General features: G+C 41.0%; 1 protein-coding gene across 3 annotated transcripts; it reads right to left on the bottom strand.

Moving 5' to 3' along the window:
* Positions 1-176: 176 nt before the first annotated feature.
* rcc2 (regulator of chromosome condensation 2) lies at positions 177-24,923 on the bottom strand. 3 transcript variants are annotated; one of them, XM_049581698.1, is made up of 13 exons: positions 24,789-24,923; positions 22,501-22,714; positions 20,740-20,833; positions 15,278-15,421; positions 13,653-13,784; positions 13,261-13,349; positions 7,840-7,954; positions 6,704-6,870; positions 6,373-6,553; positions 6,030-6,135; positions 3,684-3,756; positions 3,475-3,552; positions 177-1,278 (listed from the first exon to the last, which is right to left on the bottom strand). In XM_049581698.1, the coding sequence occupies exons 2-13, from the start codon at positions 22,699-22,701 to the stop codon at positions 1,174-1,176; spliced, it is 1,485 nt and encodes a 494-aa protein (XP_049437655.1). In that variant the 5' UTR covers positions 22,702-22,714; positions 24,789-24,923; the 3' UTR covers positions 177-1,173. The 3 variants fall into 3 exon arrangements, 2 of the variants coding, with proteins under 2 accessions (XP_049437655.1, XP_049437656.1); XM_049581699.1 differs by lacking the exon at positions 24,789-24,923 and adding an exon at positions 22,904-22,954; XR_007449672.1 differs by lacking the exon at positions 177-1,278 and adding an exon at positions 4,264-4,506 and having other exon boundaries at positions 3,514-3,552.
* Between the last annotated feature and the right edge of the window lie 365 nt (positions 24,924-25,288).

The raw sequence follows: 25,288 nt of genomic DNA on the forward strand, positions 1-25,288 counted from the left end.
CCAATGAGGAGCACCGTTGAATGCGGCATCTACGTATATGTATCTATGCCACTAAACGGCCTCAGTCTACCATGGTCAGACTGATCTGCGGAGCAAAATAAATGAGCTCGCGAGATTAGGATGGTTTCACCAGGATACAGGACTAAGGGAAATGGTACAGAAATAAAGAGAACATATCAGTTCACATGGATCTTTATTTAACCATTTCAATGAAAAAAAACCAAAGTAACCCAGAGAAATTTCACCATAAAAAAGAATGCAGTACAGGTAGGAGGAAAATACCTCTGCTGTTTTAAATCAAGGACATGCCTTCATTTCCAGCAGACCTTGATGTATTTCAAAACAGTGCATTATCGGTTCTAAAAGTTCTGACCTGCTTGTGAAACCGCTTTAAGCGTTAGAATAGCTAATATTACTCAAATTAGCAAAGACAAGATCTAGCAGACACTGTGGTCTAAAAAGGACTGAGGTGTGCATCCTTGATGCAAACACTGAACAAGATAACAAAAGGAATGTAACCATTGAGTGGAGTGCACTAACTCAGAATATCACATACCAAATCCTGATTGTAATCTCTGGCAGCTGCACACTCAACTGCTCATGCTGCCATATACACTAAATCAGAGGGATCGACTGATCCTCTGAACACTTCCATATCCTGAACATACACGTAGAAAAAGGCACAGGAATGGAGTATTGGTCTTTGAAAAGCCCTCAGTAGGAAAAGACTGAGGGTCCTGTTGTAGCACCCGTAAATGTGACAAACATTTCATATACTGCAACAAAGAAAACAACAACAGAACAAGACATTAATGTTTGGCTGTAGTACAAATTGGAAAAGGGGTTTTGGGAGGCACGACTCTACTAGGTGTGAAGTGCATGGAGCAAACTGTTGCAGGTTCACTCAAGGTGGGAAGTGATATCTTGACCATTCATTGGGAGACCTGGACCATCCAGAGAATCTGTCCGTCTCCAGTCTCTGATTTCAGTGTCCAAATTGGTGTAGAGCCAGTGTGCTGGTAGTTGAGATGTTGGCCATGTGAGCGCCTCCCTCCTGAACTCAACCATCCTGCTAATACACCAGCAGTGACTAAACAGGCCAGGTGTTCCTGCTGAGCATTGCTGGTCTCTGCTCCGGTGAAAAAGGTTGAGGTGTTGATGTTGGAGGCCAAATCAGATTGTTCGGGGGTTGTACTCAGGCAGCTTTTTCAGTCTCTCTTGTTCCTGCTCAGTGTCCTGTCTGGCAATAACCAGAGAGTGAGAGTAGCCCATCACCACCTGCAAAAACAACACGTTGCTGGGTAAGCTTTCCACAGGACCAGCACATTATACTGTTCAACGTTCACCTCTGACAAAGCATCTGAAACACCATGACAAATGACATACACACAGACCTTTCTGAGTGAAATCAATAACCACTGTTAAGAGATTTGGCAATACTACCATTAAGATGATCTGCCATTATGCTGTCTTTGCTTTGTTACACTGAACTTAACATTCCAGAAGCAAAAAACACAACAAACAGGTGAAACATGACAGTGTCAGCATCTAGTGTCAGTTTATACAGACGCCAATTCAGCGGTCAGATTTTTACACATAAGCATGTGCAGGATAAAGACTGCACACAGGAAAATGACATTGGAGTAGCTGGATGAAAGTAGGGATCATTCATGCAGCAATACTTGTGTGATCACAGTGAAATATCTCAACACCATTTGGCAGAGTTTGTACTGACATTTGTGATGCTGAAAGCAACACCCTGACTTTTCCTCATTATTCTTTCCCTCATTTCCAACCCATACTGTGGCTGAAAGGCAAAAAGCATTTGAAAATGAGGAGTATGGACAAAATTCACAGTTTGGTTTGATCCGATACAGTGTTGTCACAGTCCGTTACCTTTTTGAGACAGCAGAAATACCAGTTATTTCCTTGATTTTTACCATTTTAAATGTGATGTGATGTTATATGCGATGAAAGTATTCTGATGCTGTTGTAAGGCGCTTTATGATTGTATAGGTTTTCCTGTGTTCACTATGTTCCAGGTAATGTGTTTTTTTATATTCTAGTATTGTATGACAAGACAAGAATGGCTTCCATTTGTATGCCTACAGTTTGCCATTCAGTACTTACAAAAAACTACAACACCCAGGAGGTGGAGCTTCTGCCACCAGGGTTGTGTTGCATACTGCCAATGATTACACTGAGACTGGTTACTTTTACCTGCCTGTCCATTGTTGCCTCATGTGCACTCTGATGAAGGCCTAATAGAACGAAAGCTCAACAATGAAGTCAAACACTGCATGGATGTTAAGTGTGCAGAAATCTTTTCTACCAGTTTGGACACACTGATGTTTCCAGCACCTTGCCAAAACTAAGCTGGATCGAGCAATGGTTGTTCTGTGTCAAATTTTAAATGTATGAAAACAAAAATAATTTGAGCTTTTGTTTTTTTTGGTACAAAGCAGGAATTACTGTCTGGCTGAAATAGGCTCATTAAAGTCTGAGTAAGAGCTCTCTGAGCTCTTTCAGTCTAATAAATACATGAATAAACATCTCTGTTAAATGCCACAGTCTTATAAACACAAGCTAAACAGCAGTTACTAACAAACCTTTTAGTCTTTCTGGCCAAATTAGCTACCCAGCCTGCCAGCAGTTAGTGCTCACCGCTGTGGGTGTGTGCTTCGTGCCAACATTAGCGACTGTTAGCGAGAGGTCTGGTCACACAGCTGCTCTTTCCCTGGTCTAGGCGAGGTTTGTGCGGCTGACTTGGCTGCTAAAAAGACTGTCCCTGTGCAGCGACTGGTGTTTTGACTTGAGGGTTGTGCATGTTACTTTGCTACTGGGTTAGCTGCTAAGGGAAGTCTGTAGCTGTGCAGCTGCTCATTCTTTGGCTCAGTGTGCGTGTAGGGTGGCTGTGGCTCAGAGGTGGAGTGGGTCGTCCACCAATCAGAAGAGCAGCGGTTTGATCCTCTTCCAGCCTCAAGCGCACTCTGAGTGGTCAGATGACTAGGAAGGCGCTATACAAATGCAGGTCCATTTATCTACCACTCTCTCACACTTAACACCCTTATAATTCACAGTGAAACCAAAATGGCTCCAAACACCAGACCTGTGATGAACCATTGTGCAATAAGCTAGCTAAGCGTAGCTGCCTCCCAGTGTGTCTCACTGGACGAGGATGTTATGGTCTCGGGGTGGGAGGGGCAGACAGCATGTTGCCTGTTCCGTCCTGTGGGCTGCCTTGTTGAGCACAGTGGCATGAGAACATTATATTAAACACAGGTTAGGCTGTACATGTGATATTCCAAGTGTAATAGGATAGATTACCCAAACTTACTGTAATGCGCACCCAACCGAATGACTTGTATCAAACAGTTTGATACGAATACATTTACTGTTACACCCCTAATGTATGATGTAATGGTTTCACTCATTAGTGGCTGATCAGACCCTTTGATAGATATGTCCATTTACCTGCTCAACATAGACACCATCCAGGGTCTTGACCTCCTGAGCAGTGGTGGAGGATTTGGGTTTGTTGTCTCCATATCCCTGAAGGACAAATGACAAAAACGTCATCACCACAGCCACTATTCAGTATCTGTTGACAGCATTCCATTGTTGTTGTATGAACAACAGTGTGTCCTGTATGAGGCAGCCATGGCTGAGGCCTCAGGTCTCACCAGCTCTCCAAATGTGGGCGAGGGGCCCCAGCCGATCGTACTCTCATCTGCAGCAATAATGGTGCTGCTCTTCCTGTTAAATTCAAACACACTCAGTCAAACTCTGCATAGAGAAAAAACACTACTGCACATCAATGTAGAATTACAAATGGGGATGGGAAAATTAGTAATCACTAGCCAGCCCCATAAGCACTTAAAGTACTAGTATGTAATTTTCTGAAGCTATGAGTCTCAATCAAAACAATAACAAAAGAAGGCGCAATGCCATTGCGTTTAGTTTCTTCTGGTTAAAATTACTTCAGTGTTCAAGAGGTTTTATCCGCAGAGATCTCTGCCTTGCCAAAACAAACAGACCCAGTGATTAAAAACTGGTAAAAACACAGAAGTCTCAGGTTAAAAATGATGCTGTTCATCTTTGTCTACGTAACGTGCTATATTAAATAATAGGGCACTCAGACAACGTCAAACAATGTCAAAATACGCCCACTAAAAGTGCATTTTTTTCACACAGATAGGCTCGGATTGTTAGTATAATTATCTGACAACATAACGGAAAGGAGAAATGAACGTCTGTGTTTACCTTTAGCTGGATTCGGACATGTTCCTCTGCCTGTTGCTGCTCCCTCTCTTTCCTCGTCCGTGCTTCAATTTCAATGAGCTCTGCGTCCGTGTACGTCCATGTACGTGTTCAAATAAATACGGGTGGTCATCAAATTCAAATGGCTCATCCAGATCCAGTTGGTCAAAATCAGGTAAAAATTCAGTCATGACTACTCCAAAGAGAGTACCTCCTCGCGTTTGGTAAGGTCACTCCAGCGGCAATCTGGAAATCCATCGGGGGGAAAAAAAAAAAAAAAAAAAATGAATAAAAAAATAAAAATAAAAATTTTCTTCCTTTCCTCTACAATGTAGATTGCAAAATCTGTCTTGAGAGATTACTCCAGCAGTAACTTTCTGCAACAACTCAAATCTTGTTGAGTGAGTGTTTTGACTTGCCACAACAAACATGTCCGAATTTTTACCCGATTTTGACCAACTGGATCTGGATGAGCCATTTGAATTTGATGACCGCCTGTATTTATTTTAACACGGAGTACACGGATGCGGAGCTCACTGAAACTGAAGAGCGGACGAGGAAAGAGAGGGAGCAGCAACAGGCAGAGGAACATGTCCGAATCCAGCTAAAGGTAAACACAGACGTTCATTTCTCCTTTCCGTTATGTTGTCGGATAATTATACTAACAATCTGAGCCTATCTGTGTGAAAAAAATGCACTTTTAGTGGACGTATTTTGACGTTGTTTGATGTTGTCTGAGTGCCCTATTATTTAATATAGCGCACGCTCACAGGCTTCAGACAGGTCAGCCCTAGCTTTGTACTGGGGAAGTGTCAAATATTGAACATCCTATCACTCATTTAGACAAAAGTAGATTGGAAAATAGGGCCCAGGTTGAAAAAAAAACATTAGTCCCCCTTTCAGATACAGACAACTGATGACTAAAATCCTTCACCCAGTTAAAATATATAGTTAAAAATGGCCAATATCTGGGGCGCCCAGTAGCTCACCTGGTAGAGCGGGCGCCATGTGCAAAGGCTATGTCCTTGCCGCAACAGCTTTGGGTTTGATTCTGACCTGAAGCCCTTTGCTGCATGCTGTCCCCTCTCTCCGCTTTTAACATTCAACTTGTCCTATCTAATAAAGGCAAAAAAAGCCATAAAAAATTACCAAGATCTAAAAGGTGTATTGTAAAAATGTGGCTTAAAACTAGGTAAAAGTCAATTTATGACAGCCTCTGGTAAACAGCCACGACCCAGACACATGCGCAAAGAGGATATGATGCCACTGACAAGGCAACAGCGACCAAATGACACGGACCGTATACTTGAGTTTAAACATTGTTGGAAAAGTTTGGGATACTTAAGTACAAAACTCAACAAAATATTGTATAACACTGGTTTAGTTGTTTTTTGACATTTTAATGCAGAAAAGTTACATATTATACCTTTAAAAACAATTCTCTTTGCCCATTACACACTTTGTACTGATGAGGGCACAATCAGCTTGTATACATATTACAATGTCTGCCAGTACCTAGAGAGAAGACTATGTGTGTGAACCATGTCAGTATGTTTCAAACAAACAGCTTTCCAGATTGTCTAACAGTGTCGTCTGAACCACCCATGAATGATGTACTTTGTTTAAAGCTTCAGAAACTCCGAGGGTCAGACATTTGACCTTGTATTTCAGGGATCTTTAAGGAAAGACAATAAAATGTCCTCTGCACAGAAGGAGAAACACTCACCATGTCACAGAGAGAGGAACAAACAAGTAATGTCGGCACTCACCCGCATGCCAAACTGCGGATCTTCCAGCCACACAGATCCTGCACAGCTTTGGGGTACATGGTTGAGTCTCTGGAGGTATTTGTCACGCCCCAGAAAAACAGCACACCTGCAAATACAACACTTCTACAAGCACTGCAGCACACAAACAGCATCATTTATCATAGACTTACTTTGACCTGACTTCACATTTAGTAAACAGTATTTGAAGCCTTTGGCTGAAAATCAGCAGTCACTTAAATCTTCTGTAAATCTGATTATTATAAAGTTAAACAATATCACTGGGCCTATTTGAGTTAGCCTGTGTCCAGAAATCTTTTTGCACTGTGATGTGCTCTCTTCTTACCCATTTCACTGACAGCAAAGGAGCACTGGTAGCCTGTATAGATCTGACTGGCACCGCGTCCAGGAAAGTCAAACAGTTTGACCAGTCGGGGAACCATCTCGTCCTTCTGCTCCGTGTGACCCAGACGCCCGTAACCACCAAAACCCCAACTGAACACTCGCTTCTGAGAGTCCAGCACCAGCTGCAAGCCCACACACTAGTTTTAATGCTCAGTGTAGAGGAGAATGGTATTAGTTTGTCAACTCTGTTTGACCCATCACTGGCCATCTATGGAATGACTACCATATAATGTGATCTGCTTCTAATCAAACTATTAAGTTTACTTCCTCACCGTGTGGTTAGCCCCACAGGCCACATCTCGCACCACCACATTGGGCACAGGCATGATTTGGCCATCCTTGGACTTCTCAATGAAAATGGCGACACGGCGAGGAATGAGTTCACAATCAAACTCAATGCGCTGGGCACGAGCTATGAACTTCCCATCACTATTGTGACCTGCGATCAAAGAGATGACGAAGTCATTATTATACAATTATTTCCATGATATAATACAGAATAACCCATTCAGCACTATTTTTTTGAGTTTTAAAATTTTGTCATGAAGGCCAATATTTTAAATACTTCACATAAAAAAATGGTGTGAAAATAAACTTGACAATTCTCTCTGGTGGACAAACTATGAAATGGAGACACTGTTTCTAAATTATCTCACACATATCTTTGACATTTCTCTTCTGCCAATGGCTTCAATAAGGAGGTGATGATACCTATATATCTGTGATACAATCTTTGTAAAACTGCTGTCAACTTCCCACATTGGCCTCCATCAGCTATAAGCAATACTGCTGACACAGCAGTACCAACATTCTCCCACTGTTTTACAACAGACTTATTTAAACACACTTTAAACAAAGCTGTCACGTTAAAGGGATTGTTTGGATGTTTTGAAGAGGGATTGTATGAGGTACTTATCCATAGTCAGTATTACCTATAGTACATAACCGTCAGCACACCCCCAGATTAGAGAAGCAGGCAGGAAACTGTCACAAAAGCTAAGCAATGAACTGCTGTGGACAGGGGCTGCAGCAAAAACGTATCTTCACTATCTAATAAAATCATTATCAGTTTAAGTGGACCTGAGTGAATAGAGAATATGTCCATAGATGGGGAACGGAAGCCATTAGCGGCATTCCCATCAGGACAGGCTGTCTAATGCTAAGGTGAAGCGGTAAAAATAACCCAAATATAGTGCACACTTAAACTGATATTGATTTTTTTTAAAGGTGGTTATGTTTTGCTGCTGCCCCCCGTCCACAGCAGCACATTGCTTAGCTTCCATGTCAGACTCCAGCCAGCTTGTCCAAACTGGAGGTGTGCTGACTGACATCTACTGTAGGTTAAACAGTGACTATAGATAAGTACTTCATACAACCCCACTTAACAGCAGGTGTGTTTTGAGCATACCAAGCTGTCCGTACTCTGGGCAACCGAAGGAGTATAGGTTTCCTTTGCAGTCGACCACCATGCTGAATTCAGCACCACAAGCCACCTTCACCAGGGGCTGGCCATTGTAGGAAATCTAGAGGGAGCAAGAGAGAAGGAAGATTATTAAGAAGGCACATGAACATCTAGTCTACTTTTGAGTTACCTCAAGATAACTTTCTGCATTCTCTCTGATCCATACAGTTCTCTCTGCTGGCTTCTGGCATGGTTGTGATTGTTACAGGCTGGTATGGGTGTAGCTTTGGAGTTGCTATTGCTGTGAGTACGACTGTGATTGTAGCTCTGGTTATGGCTGTGGCTCTTATTACAGAGGTGTTACGCATTAGTTAATCATGGGTGTATCATGGCATGTAACTACATGCAGGGTTATTGAACTGACATGGCTATGTTGTCCTAAGAGTTGCTGTAAATCTATTCCCACACTCCTGAGAAGTATAAGAACACTTCTGTCATATCTGATACAGGTTCAGCAGGATCAAAAAGTTTCAGAATTTACAATGCTATTTGTCAGTGGCACTACCTCAGGCTCTGTAAAGAAAAGATGAACTACAGGCATTGCAATGGCTTTAGCTACAGCCACAGTTGTAGGCCTAGCAAAAACCACAGCTGTAGCCAACAGTAACCACCACTGCTGTATCAAAACCCTAACTGTTTCAGTGCCCAACACACAAATCAACGTTTCCTGAGATAGCAAAGGCATGGCCCACCCTACTCTCCCTCTTATCGATTAGTACTTGTTGACTTTGTTGGTTCAGGTTAGTTAGGTTTATGCAAAAGGAGTGAGATTGGTTAGTGTTAAGGTAAGAGTGTCAGGGTAAGGAGTGAGGCAGAGTAGGGCAGAGCAGTTCATGCCCTCACTATCCTACAAAATGCAAATTAGTGCGCAACACACATCTAGACAAAGCCACACATAGTGAGCGCCCACTAACACTAAGGCAATGGCTGTTGCTCCTGTTGTTACAACTATTGCCACAGTTGGGCTCTCATAAAATATCAACCCAATAGAAGACAAAAAAGTATTGGCAGAGAAGATTTGGCAGGTTTTTCATGGATAAAAGTAAGGAAATTTGTATTTGTTAGATTATATCTTTGTTGTAACAATGCTTCTTTGCAATAAATCTTATACTGTTGGAAAGCCTGTTTACTTCCCTTTTAAATGGTGCCATATTTGTAAGGAAGATGCATTTGTGGGATGAGCAGCAGAGCTGAGTATGTGGGTTGCGCCCATGAAAAATTTGCCAAATCTTCTCTGCCAATGCCAAACAGCTTTTTTTGCTGTTGCTATTGACTCTTGTTTTGAGCTTCTGGTACCCCCAACTGCCGACAATCAGGTAAGGGCTGAAACGATTCCTCGAGTAACTCGAATAATTTGATTACTTAAAAGCCTCGAGGCAAATTATTTGCTTTTATAGTACAACTATACAGCGCACTGAGTTTCTCATAAATGTTTATTTCTGTTAGACAACCTGCTTATGTTACTTCCGCTGTAGAGCCATAAATTAATCATCAATAATCTGTCTGACGTGTTATAATGAAATTTGAAATATCACTGCCATGATGGTTTGCAGGTAGGGCTACATGTGATGAATTAGTGGCATGGTCGCTATCAACAGCCACAGCCGTGTGTAATGGTCGCGCTTAATGACAGCTGTTCTGTCAGAGAACCACATTGGTGCGAGACAGTCTGTAAAACTGCACTTCTTCTCTAGTCGTATTTTTAACTGACAGATCTAATGAGTGGTGGACTGGGCACTGATATCGATATGCAAACTGATTGAAGGGTGTTTCTGCATCAATTTGTGTCTCACTGTGTGAGAGTAAACAAATCTCATGTATGTGTGCCCAGCTCCACAATGACTGAGATGTAAGTGCACGTGAGGCTTTATGAATCCATAAGCTCCATAAGTTTAATATCCAGGCGTAAAGGGACCCTCAGATAACTTTATCAAGCAGCCAGCGGGTCAGTGAGCGGGCTAACAGTGGTCCTGAGCGGAGTCTCCGTAATTATGGCAACAATGACACTAAGTGACAGACCTGCCATTATGTGACATTCTCTTGATTTAATATTTCTCCAATATGTCTCGTTAAACTCTTTCCACAGAAATACAGGACAAACTGCATCCTGTACTGAATCGGTAAGGGACAGTACATTTTATTTTTCAATATGGGACAAGGGGCAACTCTGTCGTCTCATGCCTAGGTGTGGCGCTGGCGGCAGTCACATCACTTATCCTCAGTTTTACTATCCTTACTTTTATCCAGACTTCCACAAGAAAAGACTTGCTGCATTTCAGAGTTTTTCCTGGGGAAAACAAGTTTGTAAGTTTTATGAACGCTACCGCGCTACTCGGTCAATTAATTAACTTCACTACTGAAAAACTATTTGACTGAGAAAGAAGTGACGTCACCACGACACTAGTGAGAATGCTGTTAAATTCGTAAGGTCACACCTTGTAGTGAGCTATTTCCTAACTGATTATTTTTGACAGTGTGAGAAATACTGGAAAAACGAGGCTTGTCATCATTGGAGGCAATCTCAATGCAGAGAGATATCGAGATGAAATTCTGCAACCAGTGGCAATCCCATATCTCCACTGTCTGGGACCAACCTCTATCCTCCAAGATGACAACGCTCGCCCCCACAGAGCGGGGTTTATCAGAGACTACCTCCAGAATTTGGGAGTGGAGAGGATGGAATGGCCTGCCAGCAGTCCTGACCTCAACCCCATGCTGTTCGTGCCAGAGTGACCAACACAACCACGTTGGCTGACTTGTGACAAATGCTAGTTGAAGAATGGGATGTAATCCCACAGCAGAGTGTGACCAGGCTGGTGACCAGCATGAGGAGGAGGTGCCAGGCTGTTGTGGCTGTGAATGGTTCTTCCACACGCTACTGAGGCTCCTGTTTGTTAAATGATTAAATTGTTAAATTGACAATAGGTCTTGTTTCTTCAGACTTCAATCATCCAATCAACCAAACAAGAGTCAACAGCAAAAAAAGCTGTTTGGCACTGGCAGAGAAGATTTGGCAAATTTTTCATGGGTACAACCCACATACTCAGCTCTGCTGCTCACCCCACAAATGCATCTTCCTTACAAATGTGGCTCCATTTAAAAGGTAAATAAACAGGCTTTCCAAGAGTATAAGATTTATTGCCAAGAAGCATTGTTACAACATAGAAATAATCTACCAAACAAATTTCCTTACTTTTAGTGCTTAGTTTAGTTGCATGGGTGTGAACTGGCAAGTTTTTAGATCAGTGCACTGCAAGTAGTTGATTTTTTTCAACTCATTTCTTTGCTAACCTTTGGTCTGAACTGGGCTTAACATTAACTTGATAATGCCTCCAGTGGAGTTCTTACACAGCAGATGACCGCATATTATACTACAACTCAGACTGACAGTTACTTCTCATTCTCAGCAGTTCATCCACTAATGCATTCTGTATTCATCTGAATATTGTAGCCCTTGGCATATTTATATCTTAACTGTCATATTATTTGGACAGATCTTTGACCTTTACATCACCACACAGTCAGCTGAAATATGGATCACATATTACAGAATGTGCCTGTATAAGCCCATCTGCAGACCTGCCAACCTTGAAGAAAGGTTATGAGTACCACCTTACCAGACACTTGTGCGTGGTCATGAACATATGCGGACACGGCGGCACTTTTTTGTTTTGTTTTTTTTACCATAAAAGTCAATATGCACATGTGGCAAACAGAAGAAACGAGCGTACGTTTACATATTCATATCTATAGGCCTAAGCCCCACATACGTCCATAGACACCCAATATTTGTTTTATGGCACAGATCAAGGTCAATTTCATCAATCTGATGGTAGCATTGATCATCTGCTTAAAAATACAGTAATATGTCCTGTTGTGACAAAAAGAAAGATTTCAAGTGGGATTCGGGGGGTTCTCCCCCGAGAAAATTTTGAAACATCACATGGCAAAATCCTATTTTCATGCAATTTCATACAGAAATAGATAATAGATCATAGACAAGTGCATTACATTAGCATTCCTCATCATGTTCTTGTGTAGTACGACACCTATTAGAACTACTCTTTTCTTATTGCCTTGTTTTTTTCTTATAGAAATTCAGCAGACTCATCAAACAAAACGTCTTTTTATCATAAGTGTGTTATAGTTATTCAGGCAGGGCACATGGTTTCATAACACAGTTGAATGTAAATTTGTCTGCAATTTGCTTACCTTGGTACAATTCTCACCAGCAATGTATCGACGACAGGCGACTTTGACACTATTTACTTCAGTGTTTGCCCTACCATTTTATTAGGGGGGCACCCCGCCCTGCCCCCCCTTGAAGGTCAAGTTAATTTTATTTAATTTTATTTTCTATATAGTGCCAGATCACAAAGAAGTCACTTTAGGTAACCTTTCCTATAGAACAGGTCTATACCTTGTCCTTTTATTAAACAAACTAAATAGCCTTATGTTATTTATCTTATTTACAGACCGCGTGTCATTTCTGTCCCTACATGGCACACACGTGCCCGCACACACACACACACACACACACACACACACACACACACACACGAGTGAACACACTAGAGGGCGTAAAAAAATAAATAAAAAAGGACTCGGTGGTGGAGTGAGATTTCTTAAACGGGCGTGAGAAGGTGCTACCGTCTACCGGACTGAACACACGGTAACTCCGGTCTGAGCTGACGGTGAGGAGCTAATAAGAGCTAACTGCTAACAGACAGAAGCTAACTGCTATGAGACTGTAGTTAACTGCTTACAGACAGAAGCTAACTGTTTACAGACAGAAGCTAACTGCTAAGATAGAAGCTAGCTCTAATACACACAAGCTAAAGTTAACTGTTTACAGACAGAAGCTAACTGCTTACAGACAGAAGCTCTCAAAGCTCTCAATTTTTGCATTTCTTACGTCATTTTACCTGTCAGCGTTGTCTGAATTGATAGAGTCATCACTGAGGACTACCCAGAGGTGTGGGCGAAGAGGGTTCATCTATCTTGACGGTGAGGGCGACAGTGCACTGTCTAACTGGATGGAACTGTATCAAGCGCATCTTTCTTGGTCAGCCGTGAATGGGAGGGCAGGGGGCAATATGCAGCAATCTGATTGGCCGAAATCTTTTCGTTCCGCCTACGCACCTATATTCACCGGGTATCAACTTGAGTGACATCTTGCATAGACAAATACACTGAAACCGGCGAAATGCGCGATCGAGTGATATGCGTACTTTTAGAGCATCAAATCGTACCAGCGTACTTTGATGTCAAAATGCGTGCCTGGTACGCAAAATGCGTACAGGTTGGCAGGTCTGCATCTGTTCCCTGGCTCTACAGTGTGTGTTGAGTGTGACGCTAATGTCTTACTGGTGCTGGGCTGAGGACTGCATCAGTCTGGTTGCCTTGGCCAAGCTGGCCTAGCTTGTTCTCACCAAAAGAGTATGCAGTGCCATCCTCTGTGGACAAAGAATGACATCAGCAAACAGAGCAGCATATACCAACCCTCACATTCTGTCTACTGTTGTCTACAGCACACTTAAAATATGCAGAGAAATGAAAACTGGATAAATAAATCAAACAAATTTTGTGTTTAATTAATTATTATTAACACCAGGGTATGCTGGTTCTCATTCCAATCAATGACAACAACACATGACCAATCAAAAGAAATTAAATCACTGAAAACGGCTGCTGTAGTGTTTGGCTGGAATGAAAACAAAGAAACCCCGGATGATAATGCACATCATGGCTCAGCCTACCTGTGAGTGCCAGGGTGTGATTGCGTCCACAGGCCGCAGCAACAATCACATGATCTGCCAGCGCCTCAATTAACTTGGGAGCCTCCAGACGCTTGGTGTCCCCGTGACCCAGCTGACCTTTGTCATTACGACCTACAGAGGCCAGAAAACCAAGAACTCAGTGATGGACAGATAACCCTTTCCACTCCAGACTCAAACACTGGGACACAAACCTCAACAGATTTCTATTTACAGTTGCATGCATAAGTTTGGGGCAACCCTGGTCAAAATTTTGCGATTAATAGTTAAGCAAGTAAAAGATGACCTGATTTCCAAAAGGCATGTCATTAAAAATGACACATTTCTTTAATATTTTAGGCAAGATTACTTTTTAATTCCAATCTTTTCCTGTTTCAAAATAACAAAAAGGAAAAGGGCCTGAAGCAAATATTTGGTCAGCCTGCATGGTCAGTACTTAGTAGCGCACCCCTTGGCAAGTATCAAAGCTTCTAAATGCTTTCTGAAACCAGCTAAGAGTCTTTCAGTTCTTGTTTGGGGGATTTTCACCCATTCTTCCTGCAGAAGGCTTCTAGCTCTGTGAGATTCTTGGGCCATCTTACATGCACTGCTCTTTTGAGGTCTATCCACATGATGTTTAATGGTGTTGGTATTAGGTCGGGAGGCTGTGAGGGCCATGTCAAAACCTTCAGCATGCGCCTCTTGAGGTAGTCCATTGTGGCTTTTGAGGTGTGTTTAGAATCACTGTCCTGTTCAAGAAGCCATTCTCTCTTTGTCAGCTTTTTTACCGATGGTGTGATGTTTGCTTCCAGAATTTGCTGGAATTTAACTGAATCTCTTGTTCCCTCTACCTGTGAAATGTTCCCTGTGCCACTGGCTGCAACACAAGCCCAAAGCATGGTCAATCCACCCTGGTGTTTAACAGTTGGATAGGTGTTTGTTTTATGAAATTCTGCACCCTTTTTCTCTCCAAACATACCTTTGCTCATTTGGTCCAAAGAGTTCCATTTTAACTTCACTAGTCCACAAGATTTGTTTTCAAAAAGCATCAGGCTTGTTTAGATGCTTCTTTGCAAACTTCTTCTGTGGTGTGGACACAGGGAAGATTTTCTTCTGATGACTCTTCCATGAAGGTCATATTTGTACAGGTGTTGCTGCACAGTAGAACAGTGCATCACCACTCCAGAGTCTGCAGAATCTTTCTACCTTTCCTAATGATGATTGTGAACAAGCCAGAGCCCTAACAAGCTAATTAAGGTCTGAGACCCTGGTAAAAGTTGTCTGAGAACTCAAATGTATTGGGGTGCCAAAACTTTTGCATGGTGCTCCTTTCCTTATTTCCAATCTAAAATTGTACAAAACAAAAATAATACAGTAATCCTGATTGAAATGCTGAAAAGCATGTTCCATCTTCACCTTTGTGCCTTTTGGAGATCAGTTCATCTTCAACTTATTCACAATCCAAGACATTTTGACCAGAGGTGCCCAAACTTTTGCAGGCAACTGTACTTAGAGTCAATGATGCGAGCAGTATTTGCTGGGTATAAACTCATAACTGTTGGGTGTGTGGCTTATACAATGTTTTTAGCTGGAAAATCATTTGCACCAGAGGAAAGCATGTTACTTACCCCAGCTCCACAGCTTGCCCTCAGTGGTCACGAGAAGACTGTGTGCAGCACAGGGACCTGACACCACACAGCTAACCTGAATATCATTCAGGCAGCCATAGCGGTGAGGACCCCATAGATTTTGGCCCAGGTTGCGGAAAGCAGCTGAAAACACACCAAGACCACACATCAAAACCCAATGGTATCATTTTATTTATACACCACCTGTCAACACCTGTCCCATGTTATTGTTTCCCCCCTCTTTTGTTCCTTCACTACTGTATAAGAAGGAAGAGTACAACATGAATACCTTATAATAAATGCATCTGCAAAAATAACCTCAGCCTCATAAAAACCACTCATCTGACTTGTCCTTTAAAAAGTAATTTCGGCATTTTTACATCTAAATGACTAATGGGAACAACAATTTTTGAAATTGGTCCTATATTGAGAGACCGCTGCAGCCAGCAGCAGTGTCACGGGCTGCAATGTAGTCACTCGGGAAAATGAGTACCACCAATTTGCATCCTATATACAGTACAGGCCAAAAGTTTGGACACACCTTCTCATTCAATGCGTTTTCTTTATTTTCATGACTATTTACATTGTAGATTCTCACTGAAGGCATCAAAACTATGAATGAACACATGTGGAGTTATGTACTTAACAAAAAAGGTGAAATAACTGAAAACATGTTTTATATTCTAGTTTCTTCAAAATAGCCACCCTTTGCTCTGATTACTGCTTTGCACACTCTTGGCATTCTCTCCATGAGCTTCAAGAGGTAGTCACCTGAAATGGTTTCCACTTCACAGGTGTGCCTTATCAGGGTTAATTAGTGGAATTTCTTGCTTTATCAATGGGGTTGGGACCATCAGTTGTGTTGTGCAGAAGTCAGGTTAATACACAGCCCACAGCCCTATTGGACAACTGTTAAAATTCATATTATGGCAAGAACCAATCAGCTAACTAAAGAAAAACGAGTGGCCATCATTACTTTAAGAAATGAAGGTCAGTCAGTCCGGAAAATTGCAAAAACTTTAAATGTGTCCCCAAGTGGAGTCGCAAAAACCATCAAGTGCTACAACGAAACTGGCACACATGAGGACCGACCCAGGAAAGGAAGACCAAGAGTCACCTCTGCTTCTCAGAATAAGTTCATCCGAGTCACCAGCCTCAGAAATCGCAAGTTAACAGCAGCTCAGATCAGAGACCAGATGAATACCACACAGAGTTCTAGCAGCAGACCCATCTCTAGAACAACTGTTAAGAGGAGACTGCGCGAATCAGGCCTTCATGGTCAAATAGCTGCTAGGAAACCACTGCTAAGGAGAGGCAACAAGCAGAAGAGATTTGTTTGGGCCAAGAAACACAAGGAATGGACATTAGACCAGTGGAAATCTGTGCTTTGGTCTAATGAGTCCAAATTTGAGATCTTTGGTTCCAACCGCCGTGTCTTTGTGAGACGCAGAAAAGGTGAACGGATGGATTCCACATGCCTGGTTCCCACTGTGAAGCATGGAGGAGGAGGTGTGATGGTGTGGGGGGTGTTTTGCTGGTGACACTGTTGGGGATTTATTCAAAATTGAAGGCACACTGAACCAGCATGGCTACCACAGCATCCTGCAGCGACATGCCATCCCATCCTGTTTGCGTTTAGTTGGACGATCATTTATTTTTCAACAGGACAATGACCCCAAACACACCTCCAGGCTGTGTAAGGGCTATTTGACCAAGAAGGAGAGTGATGGAGTGCTGCGGCAGATGACCTGGCCTCCACAGTCACCGGACCTGAACCCAATCGAGATGGTTTGGGGTGAGCTGGACCGCAGAGTGAAGGCAAAGGGGCCAACAAGTGCTAAACACCTCTGGGAACTCCTTCAAGACTGTTGGAAAACCATTTCAGGTGACGACCTCTTGAAGCTCATGGAGAGAATGCCAAGAGTGTGCAAAGCAGTAATCAGAGCAAAGGGTGGCTATTTTGAAGAAACTAGAATATAAAACATGTTTTCAGTTATTTCACCTTTTTTTGTTAAGTACATAACTCCACATGTGTTCATTCATAGTTTTGATGCCTTCAGTGAGAATCTACAATGTAAATAGTCATGAAAATAAAGAAAACGCATTGAATGAGAAGGTGTGTCCAAACTTTTGGCCTGTACTGAATATATATATATATATAAAACAACATAACAAAATATATCATATTAAAATAGCCTATATTATTATTATTATTATTATTACTGTTCCCTAACTGTACAAACCGTAAATAAATCTTTATTCCTGACTATGTGATGTCGCCATTAATGTGTTTCTAGTTAAAATAGATTTTTTTTTTGTAGACTGGCTTATGGGGTGATTTTGAAGGAGTAATTAAGTTAATGTAATATGTAGAGATGCCATCTAGGCCATTTTTCTTCGTTTTTTTTTTTTTTTTTTTTAAAGTCTATATTTTGCTTTACAAAAACGTGAAAAAGCAGCTGTGACCAAGCTATCACGAGGTGAGTAGCATTGTAAGCATAATTAATAGCGATATACTTCAGTTTGTCTGTGTGTTTTTGTATGCAAGCGGGTCTGCTATGGTCTGCTGACAGTCCAAAATGGCGGCGGTAGGACGTAACCATGGGCGAATCTGTTGTTATGGGGCGTTCTATTGAGCTTCGGCTCTTGGTATCCATGCTCTTTGCCTTGGCAGAGCCCAGGAGGTGAACTGGCACCTCTCCAGCTACCAGTCCACGCTCCATATTTGGTCCAGTCAGGGACTTGAACAGGCGACCCTCTGGTTCCCAACCCAAGTTCTATGTTTTCCTTATTATTAACTTATTTCAAAACTTTTATGTAAAATGAAATGAACACTGACACTGCAACATGAAAATGAAAAATACCAAAGTTACCCTTTAAATATATATTTTTTAAAATATAAAATGTGTTTCACTTTCTAAAGGGTATCATAAAAACTTTATCTGAACTCTTTATTCTTTATTTCAATAGCACTATGATGAGTGTCATTGTCAAATCTGTTGGTTACTTGAACCAAGCTAGATCACTCACAGATAAAAATGAAAAAAAAAAAAAATATATATATATATATATATGTATATATATATATATATATATATATATATATATATATATATATATATATATATATATCACAACAAAGATACAGTCTCCATTCACTTTTGGTGAAGGTGGTTCAATTTAAGATTTACTACTGCTAAATTTCCACAAAACTGCTAAAAATACCCAACTAAACCTTTGTATATGTAAGTGCACTACAAAAGAATTTTGAATGTGTTATTGGTGCTCTGGTGGGCGCATCTTGCCCACAAAGACCATGTAGAGATGGTCTTTGTCTCTGCAGCTGCTCCTGCTGACACCCCTACCCCCCTTCAGTCTCAACAAAGCAAATTTATCAGCGTGTACCAGAGTGGAGAGGCAAGGATGGAACAAGGCAGTGCACAGCTCGCCCCAGGCATCAGAGCGCCTGCTGCAGGGAGGCAGCACAGAACATGCATACATATGAATAGACATTACTGTCACAATCAATTAATGGAATCTCACTGGCTTTAACCCATATGTGGCAGAGCCCCAAACAAAGAGACACATGTACACCTAACATGTGGTCATCCTTAGTCATTTCATTCTCTACTGCAGACACACTGGAAACCCTTTATTGATTCTGTCTGGCTGTACAACTGCCTATATCTCAGCTGCACACCACAGTGAGGGGTCAGGTAGAGAGTAGAGTCCACATGTCAAATCAGAACCCTCACATGGTGTCTTATATCAACTATACACTGTGTCACAATGTATTAGTCTGTTAGACAAATCTGTCTACAACTATTGAGCAAACAATTCAAGACTCATTTACAGGAACGCGTGGGGAATGTAACAACACAACATGGGCTACGGTTACATGATGGCTTCTCATTCGGAATGAAATGAATCTGAATGAAATCATTCAGAATTAAAGTGTTTCCAGGTAGTTTACATTGGAAATATTAATTCCGAATGAGGGTTTACATGGGAGATCAGTTCAATCGCCTTTATTCAGGTTTGCGCAACGTTTGGGGCAGGGAAGGATTTTGATTGGATAGGGGGCGGGGCGGATGTTACGTGTTTACGTTTACCGGAAGAAAACACTGTGGTCCTCGCTCCGGATAACAAGATGCTTGACGACGCCGTTATTACTGCCTTTTTCGGGTGTGTTTTGCTTATATTCTTAAAGCAGCAGTATGACAACAACCTTGTTCTGCTAATGCTTCATCTGTTGAGCAGGAGAAGGGAGGCAGAAGACCGTGCTGTGGTGAATGGAAACTGGTGAGTGCAACGAGTCCGACTGCTCTAGCTCAGCCCGTTGCTATGCAGTCCGTTGCTATGCGCGCTATATACGTCATCGCACCAGAAGGGCAAGGAAAAGAGCATGCGCAGAAAGACCGGAATGAACTCAAAGAGGAATGAGTGTATACATGCACACAAAACGCTTTCATCGGAATGACAAACGGAATAAACCACCCCCTTTAATCGGATTTAATTTTCAATCAGAATGACCATTTTTCAATCGGAATGACTGTTTTTCAATCGGAATGACCGTTTACATGACCACTTTTAATCGGAATGGCCGTTCATTCCGATTAAAAGTAGAATTAAACTGTCCATGTAAACGTACTGATGGTCAGTGACTGGTTGTGATTAACAAGATGTTCAGTGCAAGTTGTCCTGCTACAAGTTTCATTAAAGCAACCCTTTCATATTCAGGAAAATACACTCTTTCTTTCTGATAGTGAGATATTAACATCATGTCTGTGGTCAATACAGAGCAGGAGTCAGGATGTGGTTAGCTGAGCTTAGCATTCAGGCTGGAAGCAGCGGGGAAACAGTTAGCCTGTCTCTGTCTTAAATTCAAAAATACACCACCAACACCTCCAAAGCTCCTTGTAACACATATCTTGTTTCTGCATACCAATGGAAATGGAAAAATTAGGAGCCATCCTCCCTTTGCCTCTGTACAGCATCCAAGGCTACAGCGTGGGTTGCCAGATAGGGTCATTGAGCACAGGTTTGGGTTTTGGTTTCTGCGTGAGGACAATGGTACCAAATGTGACAACCTCACGGTGACAGCAAAATTCCAGGAAGCTGCACACAATAACAGCACCGAATGTTATTTGCCAAGAAATTGTAACTGTGTGTAAGGCCCTGCAAAACTTGTCAACAAGTTGATCTGTTTAAAAGGTGACGGCTGCACTTGCTTTAGTAAAGGTATTTCTCTCACTATACATCTCTATACTGCTAACACCTTTCTTCCCTTGCATTTAGAAATAATAGCAGCAAGTTCAAATTACACTTATGATAGACAATGATCACTTATTGTTAAAGTCCATGCAGTAATACAGTATGGTAATCAAATAAGAGATGCTTCAGTTATCAGCCACAGGTATCCATCCAACAGTAGACCCAATGAAGCTATAAAAATATTCTACCTTGTTGTTTGGGCACCTCCTTTCTTCCAATCAAATCCCAGTTGGTTGCTCCAAAGATGAGCAGTTGACCTTTTACCTTTGAGCCCTCAAGTTTCTGTAGGAAGGACACAATGAGGTCAGTAACAGAGAAAAAAAAACATATGTTGTTGCCTAAACTCAGAAAATAAATCACTTCAACTCGGGATGTGCCATATCATCTCATTCACAGTAATACTGGTATAATTTTAACATATGAAAAGTTCACATTGTGATATTCAAGATATTTCATTTTATTGACATATTGATGTCATACTGTTACCCACAGCAACAAAAAGCATGGCTGAAAGCAAAATGATTACAAACTCCATGGTGATTTCAAAAAGAGAAGCCGCTTCAGTAGTGCGGAGTAAACTGTGGCGTCACTAGGCCTGGGCGTCCTGCATGTTTCATGAACAGCCCCGGACTTCTCAGACCCTTTTAGCGACTTACCGCCCTGCATAGGGGAACTCATTCTGCAACTCCGCCGGCAGCAGCACAGCATCTCTCCCTCTCCTCGTGCACACACGGGAGTCCGTGCCATCAAGTGATTTTTATCATAAACCTATGTGACGCTCACGACTCGACAGAAAACTACATATATGTGAATGTGCAATGATTATGGTGGCATAACAGCCTGTCACAGGTTTACAGTGTGATGATTAGAGGAGAAATGGCAGAGCATAAAGGTCCAGGTGGAAACAAAACAACTCAGTCATTCAGGATTTTACTAAAAGAGAAGGAAATCACATTTTGACATAGATATAGATAGATCCCAGTGTACATTTTTTATATTTGGGAACTGTTTAAATATGTAATTTGTGGTAGATTTTATTTTGTTGTACTATTAATATTGTATACAGAATCTTAATCTCACTCTGAGTCACTGTTATTTACAGACTAAAGAAATAAGAGATTTGTTTTTTACTGAATATTTGAAGGCAAACTTATGTTAACATGTTAAAGTATATCACTTATTTTGTTGCAATTCTATGTTCATATATATATATATATATATATATATATATATATATATATATATATCTAATATATATACTAATTTCTCATATTTGTCATAAAATATCATGATACAATTTTAGGGCAATATCACCCTAACTGTAGCTGGATCACAGCACCTGTGATTTGAAGGAACTTCCTGGCATTTGGGAAATAACATTTTGTGTCATCTTGATTACAAGGTTTGAAGACATTTTTCTGAACGTTAAACCAGTTACTGATGAACTATATCGATTTTTTTTTAATTGTCAATATACATAAGGTAACAATCCTTCTGCAATCATATAAAGAATCCATCATTGCAGACACTGTAGACATAAGAAGGCTTTTGGAAGACACTAAGTGTAAATGAAAACTCTTCCTGCAGAGAATATTCTCACTAATCAGAAAGCAGACAGAAGATGTTGAAGAAAACTAAATTCCATGTCAAGTTCATACTGTCTACGTGATGGGGAAAACAAAAGTAAATAAGTAATACATGTGCAGATAATGTTGAAAAAGAGTAAATGACTGAGTTGCTGGCTGAAAGTCATTTTTAGGAGTTACTTTTTCCATAGTGTGACTTCTTATTCTTTCAAAAAAATCATGAACTACTTGTGAGAATTTAATGTTTGTCAGTTCTTTTAATTCCCCATTGAAACAAAGAAGCATTTTAAATTACAAATATAATTCTGGCAATTTTCTTAAAATAACCAATTGGTTAGTTTTCAGACAGTGCATCAAACCCACTATTTTCTCTTTGACGTCATCTGCCACAGTGACAGGCTGGAGACCAGACTTGGCAGCAGGCTTGCCAGGTTTCTTGTTGTTCTCCTGTTCGTAGTCAAACTCATCATCACTGCTGAAGTCCCTCTCTTTCCTTTTGCCACTGGTCCTCTTTTTTTTCATCCCACCATTCCCTGAGACATCTGTCACCTTCTTGCGTGGCATTTTTCAATCAGAGCTGTTTGTGGGAAAGAGGCAGTGGTCAGTTTATACAGAGAGTAACAATGGTGTGTTATTCAGACTGTAACTGTACTTTAACTCGAATCTACCTGGGAAATACAGGATCACAGCAAAGAAAAATATTAAGGGATAGTTCAACACAGTGGTGTTGTGTGGTGTACTTGTCCATAGTCAGTATATTACATACAGTGGATGTCAGTCAGCACGCCCCCAGTTTGGAGCAGCAGGCTGGAGTTTGACATGAAAGCTACTGCTGTGGAGGGGTCAGCAACAAAACAAATTTTAGCCACTTAAAAAGTTCCAACTAAATATTTTAACATACACTATATTTAGAGTATTTTCACTGTCTTACCTTATTGTCAAAGAGTGATTTCCAGTGGAAAATGATACCGTTGTACCACCCTTATCAAAGCCAGACTTTGAGAAAAACAGTGATTTAACATTGCTGGTCAACATCTGCCTAACACAGTTGTTTTGTTTGTGTTATTGCATGACTTTGCCATTTAAAGGGGTTAGTTCAAATACACCAAAGTCACACAATAACACAAACTAACTCACTGGTCAAAGCAGAGGTAGACCAGTACTTCCCGTCTTCAGCAAGCTAAAATTATTGTTTTTGTCAATGGAGCCGGTGGCTTTGATGAGAGCAGAGATGGAAACTGAAGCCGTCAACAGCTTTCCTTTTGGAACTGGTTGTGTGACCAAAAAGTAACACAGTTACAATACTCTTAATACAGCATACAGTTAAAACATTGATTTTTTTAGGCGAGCCTTTTTTATGTGGCTTAAAATAGGTTTGGTTTAGGACATTGCTCAGCTTCTGTGTCAGACTCCAGCCTGTTTCTCAAAACTGGTGGCGAGCCGACAAAAAAAATTACTGTATGTAATAAACTACGGATAAGTATCCCCTACAACCCCACCTCAAAAAAATCTGAACTATCCCTTTCAGAACAAGGCAAATGAAAGATTATATATATATATATATATATATATATATATATATATATATATATAATGTAACACAAACATAATTTGAGAATCTTTGAAGTAGGACAGCATGTCTGCAAAGTATTTAAAGTAACTACGAAATCGTCCCATTCGAAGACTAGAACACAGTGATAGAGTGAAGAAATAAACCACAGCACTGTCTCATTAGCCAACATGCTGTTTATTTTCCACATGAAACATGTCAAATAATTCAGTCACCAACTATTAAAACTCATGTGCAAGTTGTGAAAAGATGGCCATTACTGAAGGTATAATTTTCACACTTGTGCTTTTTGTTAAATTAACTTTGAAAACTTAATCGAGAAAACATTTCAGACTTTACTCCCTGTAACCCCCCACACACTCTCACACACATTTCAACTGCTAACGTTACCGACAATAGAACGCTGTGTGACTAACGTTATAATAAGAAAGTTTACAATTAATAATTCGAGTAGCCCCGGTCGCCTCTACTGTCTAACGTTAGTGCCAATCACTAAAATTAAAATGATGGCCTTTTTTCTTAAATTGTCTTCTTCAGGAGCTGTCTCATCAATAGCAAGCGAAAAGTATCGTCACCAAACGAAAACCAACTGCGAACTAATTCATGTACCGGTGTCTGCCTCCTAGCTAGCGTTAGCTGCTAGCTTCATTAGGCTAAGCAGCTAACCACTGCCGTTCTTTGTTCACATAATGGTTGGGAAGCAAGCTAGCTGACGTGCTAACGCAGAACATGTGAAGTTTTATAGTTAGCCGCTACACAAACGAGCTCGGCAAAGTTTGCATGTTATACAAAAATAGCGAATTGTCAGAGGCACAGAGTGAACTAAACTTGTATGAGATTTGCAAACAAGCTGACTGATAGGGTTTATTAAGCTAACGTTACCTCGCTAACGTTACTGTAAGCTAACATGCACTCTAAATAAAGACATGAAAACTAACGTTTCAAGAAACGATGCGATAACTAAAACTTTTTCCAAATTTTCTTAACGAGAAACATTATACGTTTAGCGTCCGTGCAATTTGCGTGGTTTCGAAAAAAATGTTATTGGTAATTTCATAAAGCTAAGAATAAATAAACGTACCGGTGATTTCCTGATTCAGCAGCTCTCTGGCCGTCTCCGGTTTGATTGATTTGAACAAAAGAAGCTGCAGTCTGCTTTCACACCACGTGGTTTGCATTAAGTATTCATACAGGAAACCAAGCACTCACCAATTCATACAAGTTGACGTAGAAAGCCTCAGGGCTGTGACGCAAACACAGGCAGTCCAGTAAACAGCTGCCACTGAAACCAGTTCAGCTAAACTGGCACTGACAAATGTGGGTTACAAAAAGTTGTATAGGCACTGAAGAAAAGTTCTTCTGAGAAATAAAACATTGGCATAAAAATGACCAAAACCTGGAGCAAACAACGAAGGTGCTGACTTGACTCTTGGTCAGTTTTTGACCATGCACTTAAAGTCTATCAAAACTTCAAACATGCTGAGGAATGAAGTAATACACTGTTTTGCACTCATACAATCCACCAAAAGCATTGCTTTACGTTTTTTTTTAACGATTTTGCCTTGCAGTTCATGAAGTCTT

The sequence above is a fragment of the Epinephelus fuscoguttatus genome, linkage group LG7 (assembly GCF_011397635.1).
Source record: "Epinephelus fuscoguttatus linkage group LG7, E.fuscoguttatus.final_Chr_v1".
Lineage (NCBI taxonomy): Eukaryota > Metazoa > Chordata > Actinopteri > Perciformes > Serranidae > Epinephelus > Epinephelus fuscoguttatus.